This window comes from Sander lucioperca, chromosome 17 (genome assembly GCF_008315115.2).
Source record: "Sander lucioperca isolate FBNREF2018 chromosome 17, SLUC_FBN_1.2, whole genome shotgun sequence".
Taxonomy (NCBI): Eukaryota; Metazoa; Chordata; class Actinopteri; order Perciformes; family Percidae; genus Sander; species Sander lucioperca.
Window position 1 is genome coordinate 22,203,097 of NC_050189.1, and position 12,784 is coordinate 22,215,880.

At 38.8% G+C, this 12,784-nt stretch overlaps 2 protein-coding genes across 4 annotated transcripts; one reads left to right on the plus strand and one right to left on the minus strand.

Moving 5' to 3' along the window:
- Positions 1-5: 5 nt before the first annotated feature.
- Positions 6-4,940, minus strand: LOC116049003 (butyrophilin subfamily 1 member A1-like). Its single transcript, XM_035994047.1, has 9 exons — positions 4,735-4,940; positions 4,465-4,530; positions 3,020-3,397; positions 2,631-2,915; positions 2,431-2,523; positions 2,315-2,350; positions 1,912-1,935; positions 1,790-1,819; positions 6-1,694 (listed from the first exon to the last, which is right to left on the minus strand). The coding sequence occupies exons 1-9, from the start codon at positions 4,736-4,738 to the stop codon at positions 1,126-1,128; spliced, it is 1,485 nt and encodes a 494-aa protein (XP_035849940.1). The 5' UTR covers positions 4,739-4,940; the 3' UTR covers positions 6-1,125.
- Positions 4,941-5,675: 735 nt separating this feature from the next.
- mfsd8 (major facilitator superfamily domain containing 8) lies at positions 5,676-12,702 on the plus strand. 3 transcript variants are annotated; one of them, XM_031298336.2, is made up of 12 exons: positions 5,676-6,098; positions 6,346-6,428; positions 6,897-6,940; positions 7,278-7,518; positions 7,724-7,837; positions 9,012-9,156; positions 9,831-9,889; positions 10,278-10,386; positions 10,508-10,642; positions 10,737-10,840; positions 11,094-11,320; positions 11,515-12,702. In XM_031298336.2, the coding sequence occupies exons 1-12, from the start codon at positions 6,040-6,042 to the stop codon at positions 11,719-11,721; spliced, it is 1,527 nt and encodes a 508-aa protein (XP_031154196.1). In that variant the 5' UTR covers positions 5,676-6,039; the 3' UTR covers positions 11,722-12,702. The 3 variants fall into 3 exon arrangements, with proteins under 3 accessions (XP_031154196.1, XP_031154197.1, XP_031154198.1); XM_031298337.2 differs by having other exon boundaries at positions 5,676-6,083; XM_031298338.2 differs by lacking the exon at positions 6,346-6,428.
- Positions 12,703-12,784: the final 82 nt, after the last annotated feature.

A 12,784-nucleotide genomic window follows, 5' to 3' on the forward strand; every position in this document is an offset into this window, starting at 1 on the left:
TAGGATCCCATATTGGTTGAGTTTATTCAAAAAGCTGGCATTCACAAAGCGTACACACATTGTAGAATACGTTTACATTTTAACATAAATCACTGGAAAGACATTTACAAACAGTATGAATGCCATTCTGTACAACAATATACCAAAGGTGAACTGAAACTTGAATACAGACCATCAGCTCATAGCTTAAAGTAACGCTGCCTCATTCCAGATGTCAAGTATATTGTATGTATTTGCTCCCATGTATAAATATATTGTTCCCTTTTGTAAGTCGGTTTGTAGCTACCTGGCCACCCCGGCTCACCACTGTGTTAGTGCTACCTCACAGATCCTTCCCAGTTTCTCGGTGCTCTGTTTCTCATGTTTTTTGTGCATGGTTGTTTTTTTTTTAAATTATAACTAATAATACATGTAAATTAAAAAAAGTGGACTTAAACGCCAAAAAGAGTCACAATATTAACTATTTCAAAGGCAGCACAGGCAGGCAATGATAACTTATGATACATTCTAATTAGTGTGAAATAAGAATACGGTAAATGTTAGTGTATTTCTACTAATAGTGTATAAATGTATGTTTGTAATCCATACTGACGTAAATTTTGCCAAAAACAGGAGAACTACATTATCTCTCTTAGCCACGTACGCGTCTTAACCACGAGGCTATAACTAAATAAATAAAAGACAGTTTGGGAAAATATGCCTACTTGTGTTTTTTGCAGAGTTAGATGAGAAGATTGATACGGCTCTCAGATGGAGTAGTACCAATCTGCTCATGTAATTTTCGGCAAAAAAGCAAATATGTGTATTTTCTCAAATTGTCAAACTATTCATTTAATGGTATATTTACGCATATATATGTGCAAGCATACTCATAATACTCATAACTGAGTATTGTCACTTCTCACAGCTTAAAAAATTGTATAACATTTTGTCATGACTTGTTAACATATGTTAGATGGTCACCCATTTCAGTCACTCATCAGATTTCCCTAAACTAAATGAAAACCATAAAGTAAAAACACTAAAACTCACTCAATTCAACACGATACAACCTCAGTGCTAAAACATAAAACAGATCCTATAGGTTTTCATATTGCTTGCTTACAGCAGTTGGTATTGATGATATTAAGCCTCTTGTGGTGATAAATCTACAAATCTATCTTCTGTCCTCTGTAATATTTCCATAGCTGCTTTGTCACCTTTACCAGGGTTGAAAATTGGAAAAACTTCACCAGTAAAAGTAGTGTTTAAACTGCCAATGAGACTCTTATCAACCACATTATAAAAGGAAAGCTCTCCACCGTCATAATTCAAATACACACCAACCGTCTGCGGTCTGGAACGGACAGGCAGTAAAACCTTGGGTTCTGTGCTAAACTGAAAGCTATCTGATCTGTCAGGGGAAGAGGACAGGAACCAGAAACCGTTAGATGTATTTGGAGAAACATCCTGAGGGATGACAGTTGCACTTGTAACTCCTACCCACCAGGACATTTTGAGACCTACAATAGGATCTTTTTTCCCCAAAGAAACTTCCCAGTAGTGTTGTCCAGAAGAGAAGCCAGGTGTTCCTTTGATAGCTGTGAGACAGGTAACCTTTTCTCCATCAGGAAAATCACACTGGGCGTCTCTCAGTATACCATTCTTGATTCTGAGATACTGATTTGTTGGATTCTTGTCAAGTGTAACATTAACTGAAAATTGAACATTAGAATGAATTCAGTAAAAGTCGGGTTAGAGAAACACTTAATCATATAATTGTTATTTAAATAAATTCTTAAGTGATTACCATAAAACTTGCTAGCTGTTGATAGCACTTCTGTAACAGAGAACAGTAGGTACAATCATCATTACAGCAAGCAAATTTTGTGTCAGTGTTTGTCTTTGACTTTTGCGACAGTTACTTCTTACCTTTTGGTAAAAGTGCATGATTCTCTGGGAAAGAAAATACAAAATGTTTTTAACCCATTGGTTATTTTATGGCACTCCACTGATTTTACACATGATGTCAATTTATTTGTCATGTGAGGTACTCAGTCTGTGAGTCTGGGGGCTTTCCCAGAGCTGGGAGGGTCTAATGAGACAAATGAGACACTATCATGTTGCATTTTGGAAAAAATGTAGGATCCACTGTTTTGGACCTTGACTCGACTAGGTGCTTTTTTAAATATATGCCTCACAAATTTACATTAGTGCTTAATACTAAAATCTTATACTAAACCGTTGGAGTACCCATGTAATACACATATGAATTTTCACCTAAATGTTGAGTAGGAGTAATACATTATGTGTTTAATGTGACTCTGGTCCTTACCGTCAGTGTGGACATTTCCTGATTTGTCTTTCTTCTCTGAAATATAGAACATTTTCAGGATTTCATATCATATATATATATAACATATGTAACATCATCTCAAATTAAACATGTACCTCTCTTTTTGTAGTACAGCACTCCAAGTAACACTAACATGGCTATGAGGAGTAGAGCAAAGGCCACCCATCCAGCCGCTGACGATCCAGACTCTGAAAAAAAAAAAAAGAAAAAGAAAAAAGAGAAAGAGAAAGTGAAAAACGAATAAAGAAAATTCAACAGTTGCACACATGGAACTAATTCCCTTTACTCTGTTTACCAGGTTGAGGATGGTTTTCCAGGCGCACTCTTGCCTCTTTTGGCTCTTTATTGGATATGCCCACTGTGCAGGAAACCTCAGTGGAGCTGGAGACAAGAAGCCAGCTGTGGACGAACAGAAGACCAGAAGAGTCTTTGCTGTACTTCAGGCTTTCTGGGGTAAGAACCTGCTTCTGATCCGACCAGCGCAGACTAGGCTCTGGATACCAGCCTTCAGATTCACAGCTCATATTCACCATGTGATCTTCTTTCCACTCAGCTGACAGAAGAGGGGATGTTCCCATTTCTAGGAAGAAGGAGGAGGACGATGATGAAAAACATTTGATGTAAAGGTGAAGGGATCTTTTTATTTATTTATTTTTTTTAATCATCCACTTTCACGAGACTCACCTGTCACAGTGAGACTGACACTTGCACGGTCATAACCCTGATCACTCAGATCACTGCTGACGTAACAAGTGTAATCTCCTGCATCCTCAATCGTGGCATTTTGTAGCCTCAGGCTCAAATCACCTGCTGTCAGCCCACCAGACGCTGCATCCTTTAAGCCAAATGAGACTCGGCCCATGTACGAAGCTTGCTGGGATGAATCCTGGAACCTTTCTTCTCGGTAAAACATGATCGGGGACTCGAAGTGATCAGGACGGAACCAACGTACCTCTAAACCCTCTGCACTTTGTGGTGGATTGAGCCAGCATGGTAATGTGGTTGTGTGGCCGCGCTGCACTGAGACATGGGTAGTGACAAAAACCTGAAGGCCACCTGAAACTGTAAAACAGGCAACATAAATGTTAGAAAACTTTCTCTTTTTGTAATTCTCTCTGGTTTCAAGTAACAATTAAGATAAGTGGTATTTAGTGCTTAAATACTCCCTAAGAAAAAGAATGCCTTTATTTATCCCACGAGGGGAAATTAATAATTATCACTGTTTGTTCAGTTGCACACACATTAAACACAAGCCTGAATTACAAACATGGGGGGGGGGGGAATCGGTGCCTTGCTCAAGAGTCCCCGTACTGAGTGTGGACTCGTAGCTGGAGGTGAACTGGCATCTCTCCAGCTACCAGTCTACACTCAGTATGGGGACTTAAACCAGCAACCCTCCAGTTCCTAACCCAACTCCCTACGGACTGAGCTACTGTCTGTACTACTGCCCCACCTACAGTATGTATTACTTTTATTTTATAGCTATATTACAACATATTATTATTGACAATATTTATATAAAATCATAGTTTAAAGGTTTCACACAAAAAGTAACAACAAAAAGTGAATAAATCTGCATAAGCACTGAGCAGATACACAAAATGGTAAGATTGGAGAGTAATGCATAGTGAAATACAAGGGGAAATCACATGAATGAAAACAGATGTGAAGATGTAGGCGTTACAATCATTACATTATCAAAGGATAGACGGAACCACTGAAGTTACATCAAAGTTTTGTTTACTTGCAAGTAGGGTCAGTTTACAGCACTCACAGCATAAGTACAGAAAGTGACTAACGTAAGCCTCAAACAGTAGCTTATTTATGTGTAAAATACAATCATAACAGAATTTGGATGTCGTCAATTGTCTATCTTGTCAGTTTAGATGTCCTTTCCTCTATCTGGTTAGAGAGATGCATGTTCTGTCCTCGGGCCCGGTCAAGATAGCCAATGACTCCATATTACTTACTATGCAAATAGTTTAATTTAACAGACAGAGAAGAATAGTTCTCTGTCTGTAGTAGTAATCACTATAATATTATTCTATGCAAACAGTTTAATAAATAACAAGAGGAAAAATATGTATCATAATTTCCCTAACAGTAGGCTAGAGACAACAGGGACTTACCAGGGGCAGCTGTACACAAAGATACACCAAGAGCAGCCGCAAGCCACACATGCATCATCAGCGCACCTGTAAAATATGGTAGGGATACAAATAATGACAGAAGGCTATTTGCGCTAAACAAACTGTAACACACCAGACTGGGCTCCACCTCTATGGTCTCCCACTTTACAGTCGTACTTAAATTAGACAGACTGAATAACAACAACAGAACAAAAGCAGAGTAATAGGCTTTTTCGCGATTGATAAACTGGAAATGAAACCTCGGCCTACCCATTCTGCTGTTGGAACTTCAGAGCGAATTTAAATTCCCATTCACGCAATTCGAGGTAGCCTATAAGGCAGGCATTATGAAGGATTAAGGGAATACAGGTTGAGATATATAGATTTGAAGTCAGCTTCGGCTTAGTGTTAATTTCTTTGTGGACCTTAAAAAATCCCGCACTCCAACACACGCTTTGTCCTCGACAGATTTACTTTTACTTTCACTTTTGGAGGAAAGCAGGCGCGTGGGCGAGGGGGATTGAGAGGGCGGACACGCACGTATGAGCCCTTTTATTTTCAGTAGGCCTACATCTACTCACCCATAGGCTATATAAAATCTAGAAGAAAGTTTCTAGAGTAATAATATTTATTTTTAAGTCTCATTCTTACACTTGTTAATTTGATGACGAAATGACAGGACGGAGAGATACGTCTCGCTTTAACATATTTTTAGGCATATTTAACGAGGGGAGACTGTTATATAAAACATTGCTTGCCAACATCTGCTCAAACTTTTTAATTTACATGAACAAAACAGTTAGTTTTAGCCTGTTTAAAACTAATGTTAAAAGTGTAATGTTGTCATTCAGGTCTGATAATGCCTCTCTGAATGTAGGCTTATAGCCTACACACTGGTCTGTCCTACAGGTGTACATTAGTGTGGAAATATATGTTTTAATATATAGATATGTGCACATATAGCCTATGCCCAGAGATAACATATGGGAATTAGCATTGTGATATATCTGGTGCAATACATTTATTGTACACTGCCTCTGTTTTAAATAAGCCAATAAATGAATGGAAATGATAAGCTTGGTGTCTCCCCTTATGTCTAAATAACATATGCCATTTATTATTTACAAGTATGTTAAAGAGAGAAGTATCCTTTCAGACGCTGCTCTTCCTCTCCTTTGACTGCTGCTCTGAATCTAGAATCCAGAATCGATTGCTTTTCCTTGGGTTCCCGGATGTTAACAATTTAGCTAGCTGTTTATCAAGTCCAGTTTTGTAAGCTTGTGTGTGGCGTACTTTCGTTTATTCACTTCACCGCCGGTTGGAAACAACTTCACTTCACATTATGTGTGGTATTAGTTAGGCTAAGAACGTACAATGTTAATTTGAGTTGCTAACATCGGCTGATACTATAGCTAGTTTTCCGGAACTTTTCGGAAGAGTTGTAGCGTACGCTGGTTGTACGTTAGCAGTGCAGTTCACGAACCCTCGGCTACATGACGACTTAGCATCGCTGTTTTGCATCTCCAAAGTCCAGGGCACCGTCATCATTTTGTGGGGTTGCGGGTTTTGGCATACATGTCTCAATTAGCTGACTCTGACGATACCACTCCTTTGCTCAGGGATGATGCATGCAGGTGAATAGAGTTCAAGGGCCATTGACTTGACACATTAGCCACTGTTAACCTCTGTTTACCAAACAGGCTGTGGAAGCACTGGTATTGCTATACTAACCCTGTGTACTAATGTTATATGCGAGCCATGTAACGTTATTACGTAAACCACTTGGGGCAAATTGTTTAGTTGTTTTTTGGGCCTGTTATGCTTACGAGCCTATATCAATAACTTCAAATCCCCTGTCCTGTCTTGTCATCTTGTGTACAGTGATGACTCTCGGGATGAAGATTACAAGTCTCGGTGGAGGTCCATCCGAGTCATGTACTTCACTATGTTTCTCAGCAGTGTAGGTGAGGATGCCCGAGAGTGACAGGGATTTTGGACCTTGTTTAAGGAAACTGTCTTGTAACTGCCCTGTCTTTTGATGGAGAGACTGAATCAGTGCCAATAGTGCTGTTGTGTAACTTAAAAATACATAGACATCTCTGTAGAAAGGGACCAAATGACAAAATCCTCCAGTGGGAAACATTGGATAGGGAACATAGTCCATCTTTTTATTGAATTTCAAGTACTAACAATGATACATCCATCTAGTCAGAGATGCATACAGAACAACATTTTTTATTTTAACCAGCTTTACAAAATATCCCAGAAGTGTAGTAGCTTATATGATTTATTTTGTTGCAATAAGTACTGTCACTATGACTATGATGCATCTGTGTGCTTGCCTGGCTTGTGTTTAGTATGATGTGATTCATAACACAATGTTTAGGCTCTTTGACAGCGGGTGAATTATCTATGTTTTATATGCCCTTTAGGCTTCACTATTGTCATCACATCACTGTGGCCCTATTTGCAAAAGGTATGCACTGTATGGCTTACCATTTTCTTTGTAATAACTGTTGACTGATCTCTGCTGATGTCATTAATACAAATAAAGCTCTGGCAAATACTTATATGCATTTGTGAATTAGTCTGGCGATGCCAGGCTAGCACTTGACCTGTGCACTAATCACTGAGTAGAAAGCAAATCTAAATATAAGGTCACATTCTAGTTATGTATCAAATGTAACCGCATGCATCAACAATGGGACTCTAAAATTCTCGTATATTTGCATTGTAGCAATGTCATCAACGTCAACTGCAGTAAAACATGCTCATGAGTTCACATGTTTGGTTTTTGATTATGTTCCTGATAGATTGATGATAGTGCCAATGCCAGCTTCTTGGGATGGGTGGTGGCAGCCTACAGTCTCGGTCAGATGTTGGCATCGCCCATTTTTGGCCTTTGGTCCAACTACCGGCCACGCAGGGAGCCACTGGTGTGTTCTATCGTCATCAACATGTCAGCCAATATCTACTACGCCTACGCATACCTGCCCAGAACCAATAACAAGTTCCACATTCTCATATCCAGAGCCTTTGTGGGCTTTGGAGCAGGTGATTTGTCAAGGCCTAAATATGTTTCTCACTATTGATTTTTGAAATGTCCACATACCTGCCTGTGAATAACTTTTCTTCTCATTTAATGCCATGACATTTGATTTGCTCATAAACTGTACATAATATCTCTGTTTTACCATATAACAATGGATCAGTGTCACACAGCTAACTCCTAACATAAGCGTTGGTCATTTTATGGCAGGTAATGTTGCTGTGGTGAGGTCATATGTGGCTGGAGCTACATCACTGAAGGAGAGGACCAGTGCCATGGCAAACATGAGTGCCTGTCAGGCTCTGGGTTTCATCCTAGGACCAGGTAAAGATGGCTATATTTTTTTCACATTATGTAAACCAGGCCAGAATAGAGAGCGAATAATGCCAGCGTAGTGTATGATGGGGGAAAAAACAAGTAAAAAGTAGGGCTGTCAGCATTAATGCGTTCATTTTTTTTAAATTGCATTAATCGCATGCCACCATTTGTTAATTTATTTTCACTTCACTCGGCTTCGCGTCGTGCCTAACAGGCCACTATTTTGACCCTTTGCCGCACTTTGCCATATTTCCTCGTAACACATCCTGCTGCTGCAGGCTGCAGGCATGATGGAGAAAGACAACATCAACACAATTCTGAATGGCGCTTTTTATTTTCCAAAACTCCTGGACGGGTCGAAAGCTATATGCACATTGTGTAAAGCCGAATTAAAATATCACAGAAGCACGTCAAGCTTGAGCTACCACCTACGAGCTAAGCATAGTAGTACAGTTAACCTGACTCAGGTTGATGCTAGAAGGCTCAGGCAAAGCACTATTTTGGAGAGTGCTACTTGCCGATCTGTAGATGAAACCAAATCCCAAAAAATTACTACAGCTCTTGCAAAATGGGTGGCAACTAACTACAGACCTGTCAGCATCGTAGAAGACTCGGGTCTTAAAGACTACGGTTGGCATGTTCTGACCCGTCTTATACATTGCTGTCGAGGGGGACAGTAGTTTCACGCACGCACACACAGCCTGTACAACACGGAGAAAGCAGCCAAACTGGAACTGCTGCAAAGTGATGCAGGGTGATCACTGGACGTCAGTGAGTAATCCACATTATTTAGGAGTTACTGCACACTATATTGACTCTAGGTTCAAATGTGTGACTAGATTCACACTTTTCTTTTGTTTACAGTAAATAAATAAATAATAAACAAATACAAATCTTAAAATCAAGTTCATAAAGTCACTTTCTTTGCATTCATTTGAATCCCAATCAAGATACACTGGTAAGAATTGCTTTCCATTGTTAATATGTACTTAAAAACTGTTCTGAAATGCAAAATAATAGAATTTTAATCATGTGATAAAACATGTGATTAATCGCGACTAACTATAGAAATTCAGCGATTAATCACGATTTAAAAAAAAATGAGTTAATCGTTTGACAGCCCTAGTAAAAAGTTGTTGGCTTGTTTGTTTTAACACTTGCATATCTTTGTTTATGTTAGCTCTGCAGGCATGCCTATCATTCATTGGGGAGCATGGTGTCACGGTACAGGTCATAGAACTGCAGCTCAACATGTACACTGCTCCTGCTTTACTGGCTACAGCTTTTGGTCTCATCAACATCCTGTTGGTTGTTTTGGTGCTGAGGTGAGGCCTTCCTGCATGTATATTGTTGAAGGAGATGAACAAATTGTGAAAATTCAGAGTTGTAATAAACAGAGTGGGACAGAGCATTCACAAAAAAAGAAGCTCTAGAGACAATGTCCCCAACCAAGCCTATTGAATAATAAAAGAGCTTACTGAAAACAAAAGAAAAGACAGAACAAACAACAAGAAAGACAAAAAATAATAATAATATGAAAACATAAGCAAGCCAACAATGTTGTATGTAATATGACTGTGTACACTATTGTCACGTTACTCACACTCGTGTTTTCATATTATTATTTTTCTTTTTTTTGCCTCTCTTGGAAATTCAAGTTGTCTATGATTATATCGTATATACTTTTTATGTTTGCATCCTACATAGCCCGACAAATCTATGTCAGACCTGTCATACCTCCCATTCTTTCTCGTTCAACGACGTGCGTCTGAACCATTGCATTTCTCCACTCGTTACATTGAATCCATTTTATCACTGGATTCATCAATATATAATGTGTCTCTTTGTTTTTCTGTAGATTTTGGAATTTGAGCACATCAAATGATGATCCTCATACTCTTTACTCCATTTTGCTATGCTTCAGTTTGTGTACTGTATTATGTTTGTTAATGCTATTTTACTAATTGGCTAAGATGTCTGTTGGGATTCTTGTCGACAGAGAGCACCGTGTTGATGACCACGGGAGACAAATTCGAGCCATTAACTACACATCGGAAGGTATTTATTGTCCTACTTCCTTTTTTTTAAGCAAATCTTAATTCATGTTGTGATATAGGGTACAAACAAAGAAGAGTTTGTCAGCAGAGGCCTAGTGATAATAAGGATAGTGGACAGTTTGTGACATTACCAGGAAAGAGATCATGACACAAGGCAGCCCTAGTCCAATCTATGAGGACTTTTCTGCATTGTTACTTTTTAATACTTTAAGTACTTTTTTTTGTTGCTATCACATTAACTGAAGATCAACTAGCAAGGCCTATGCTATTAATACCTCTTAACAATTATAGAGTCAAGATAAGAAAGTAAATTTACAATATTTGTAATTGCAGGGTATTGGTCTTTGTTTTTGGTTCAAGTCTTTATTATTATCTTCCCTTTCCTGTAGAAAGAGATGACATTAGTGAAGAAACTGAGGAGACCATTGATCAGGTAGCAGTCCTGATTTCCAACGTCCTTTTCTTCATCGTCATGTTCATCTTTGCTGTCTTTGAGACGTATGTGTTTCATTTCAGTCTAATTAGAATATAACAAAGACACATATTGCTATGTCAGCCTCTTTATACTCTGTTGTATAAGGTTTTCAAAATCTGACTGTATATTTTTGTAATTTTTCAGAATTGCCACCCCTTTGTCTATGGACATGTTTGCTTGGACAAGGAAAGAAGCTGTGTTATACAATGGCATCATCATCTGCTCTATTGGATTTGAATCCATATTGGTGTTTCTAGTTGTAAAAATGGCCTCTCAAAGGTACCCTCCCTCATGCATGTATGGATTACATAAAAAAATACATTTCAGTATCAAACATTCTTCTTGATTAACCAAATTCATTATTTCCTTTCAGGGTTGGGGATCGTCCTGTGTTGCTAGCAGGCTTGGCTATTATATTCTGTGGCTTCTTTATTCTGCTTCCATGGGGAAATCATTACCCTAAAATCCAGTGGGCAGGTATGCACTGCTTTAATGGCACAGATTAATTCTGTTTCCTCTGTTGAGTAATTAATTGCTGCAGATCGAATGATTTTGGCTCTGTCTGCTTTGTTTTAAATTTAAATAATACTCTTTTGGCCTCTTGGCTTACCAACATTTTAAATGTCCTAGTGTGGAGCCATTAGTACATTGGGGTGCAGTGGTGCTAATTCTTGGGGCTGCAAAAATACAGTGTTCAGGTTCTGCTATTGTTTTTTTTTTTTAACTACAGACCTCAACAACAACTCTTTGGTCAGTTGGATGTCTAAAGCCACGATTGCCTCCAACAACTCATTGGAGCCAACAGGCTGTCCGTATGAACAGACCTGGTGCCAGTATACTCCTGCCATCCATCTGGCCCAGTACATCTCGTCCGACATCCTCATCGGGGTGGGATACCCAGCTTGCAACGTGATGTCCTACACGCTGTATTCCAAAATCCTCGGACCCAAACCTCAGGTAAGACGACTGTAGGGTAATGGAAGTGTTGCTTTAACTAAAATATTTGAAATGATTAGAGTGCTTTAAACCGCTTTAAATGTGCCGACACATTTCTCAATTTTTTTTACTTTGTAACTTAATAAAATGACTGCATTAAAATCATGCATCTTTTGACAACCCAAAGCGTGGATGTTTACTGTTGCTTTCTGCAGGGTGTGTACATGGGCTGGTTGACAGCCTCCGGGAGTGGGGCGCGGACATTGGGCCCAATCTTTGTCTCACAGGCCTATACCATCCTGGGACCCCGCTGGGCTTTCAGCCTCATCTGTGGTATTGTGGTAGGGGCCATCATCCTTCTCAGCTCCGTTTACCACAGACTTATTGCTTTTTCTGTACGCCACGGAAGGACTATAGAATAACAAGTGAAGATTCCCACTGGATTGACTGATGGCAGTTTCCTGCTTTTTCTCAAAAACTACAATCCCGGTTATAATGAAGGCTCTTTGTTGTTGTTACTTACTTTCAAATGTGGCAACTAATGAGCCTTTGGGGGTTTGTGACTCAGGCTTCACCTTTAAACTCTAGGACGAAGAGATAAGGCCAGGTTATTTCTCATGACTTGACCAAAGATAGCTGCTTCGCAAGTTACAGTAAAAGGAAGCTAGCACTGCAGCTGGATCAAAGCCTTGTAATGTGATACCTTTTTATTATTTTGTATGACATTGCCTTGTATGAGCTGGGCCCATGATATCAAAGCAATTATAGTTTTTAATTACCGAATGCACAAGTTTTATGTAATTGCATTGTTGGTCTCAGAGATAAAAAACAATTATAACATTTTTAATACTCACTCGCACTACTTTAGCAAAGCCTTTGTAAGACCTGAAAAGGTCCTCAGAATGTTATTTTTTACATTCAATTTATCATTAAATTGTGAAATCTACAGGCACTTTGACTGTGCTTAGAAGCAACCATGACCTAAGCAAGGGTACTTGCTATCAAATAGTTTGATATTTAGTTTGTATCAACATAACATTTTCTGACTACTGAATTATGTTTGATTCACTGGATGTGGCATTCCCTGTACTTTTTTCATTTGAAATGGTTATTTTGCTGTTTAAGTGGAGAAAATTAGAGACATCAGTTTTACTGTGCATGGATTGTTGTTGTGCAAGAAATATAGAAAGAAACAAACCTAAGGGGGTACAAATGAAAGGTTTCCAGTGAAACATTCCACACTCAACTGTTTCCCTCTAAAGGAAGATATTGATCATATTTTCATATTTCTGTTAATGGTTTCACTGGCGGTTGTTTAAAATAACAGGTTGTTGTTCACCAGAAAGTGATGTGGGTACTAACAATTTACTGAGTGATGCATTAAAGAATAATATAATCGTAAATTGTCAGTGTCACTTTATGTTCAATTTGATCAGATATAGTAAAGCAATTGAGTGAGAAAAGGCGTTTCCACCCCATATGTTC

Excerpts from the sequence above, each read along its gene's own strand:
- LOC116049003 (XM_035994047.1), bottom strand. Across the intron at positions 1,936-2,314 it reads AGGAAATGTCCACACTGACG|AGAATCATGCACTTTTACCA; the intron begins GTAAGGACCAGA and ends TTTCTTTCCCAG. Across the intron at positions 1,820-1,911 it reads TCATGCACTTTTACCAAAAG|AAGTGCTATCAACAGCTAGC; the intron begins GTAAGAAGTAAC and ends TCTCTGTTACAG.
- mfsd8 (XM_031298336.2), top strand. The coding sequence starts at position 6,040 with ATGTCTCAATTAGCTGACTCTGACGATACCACTCCTTTGCTCAGGGAT. Across the intron at positions 6,099-6,345 it reads CTCAGGGATGATGCATGCAG|TGATGACTCTCGGGATGAAG; the intron begins GTGAATAGAGTT and ends TCTTGTGTACAG. Across the intron at positions 6,429-6,896 it reads TATGTTTCTCAGCAGTGTAG|GCTTCACTATTGTCATCACA; the intron begins GTGAGGATGCCC and ends TATGCCCTTTAG.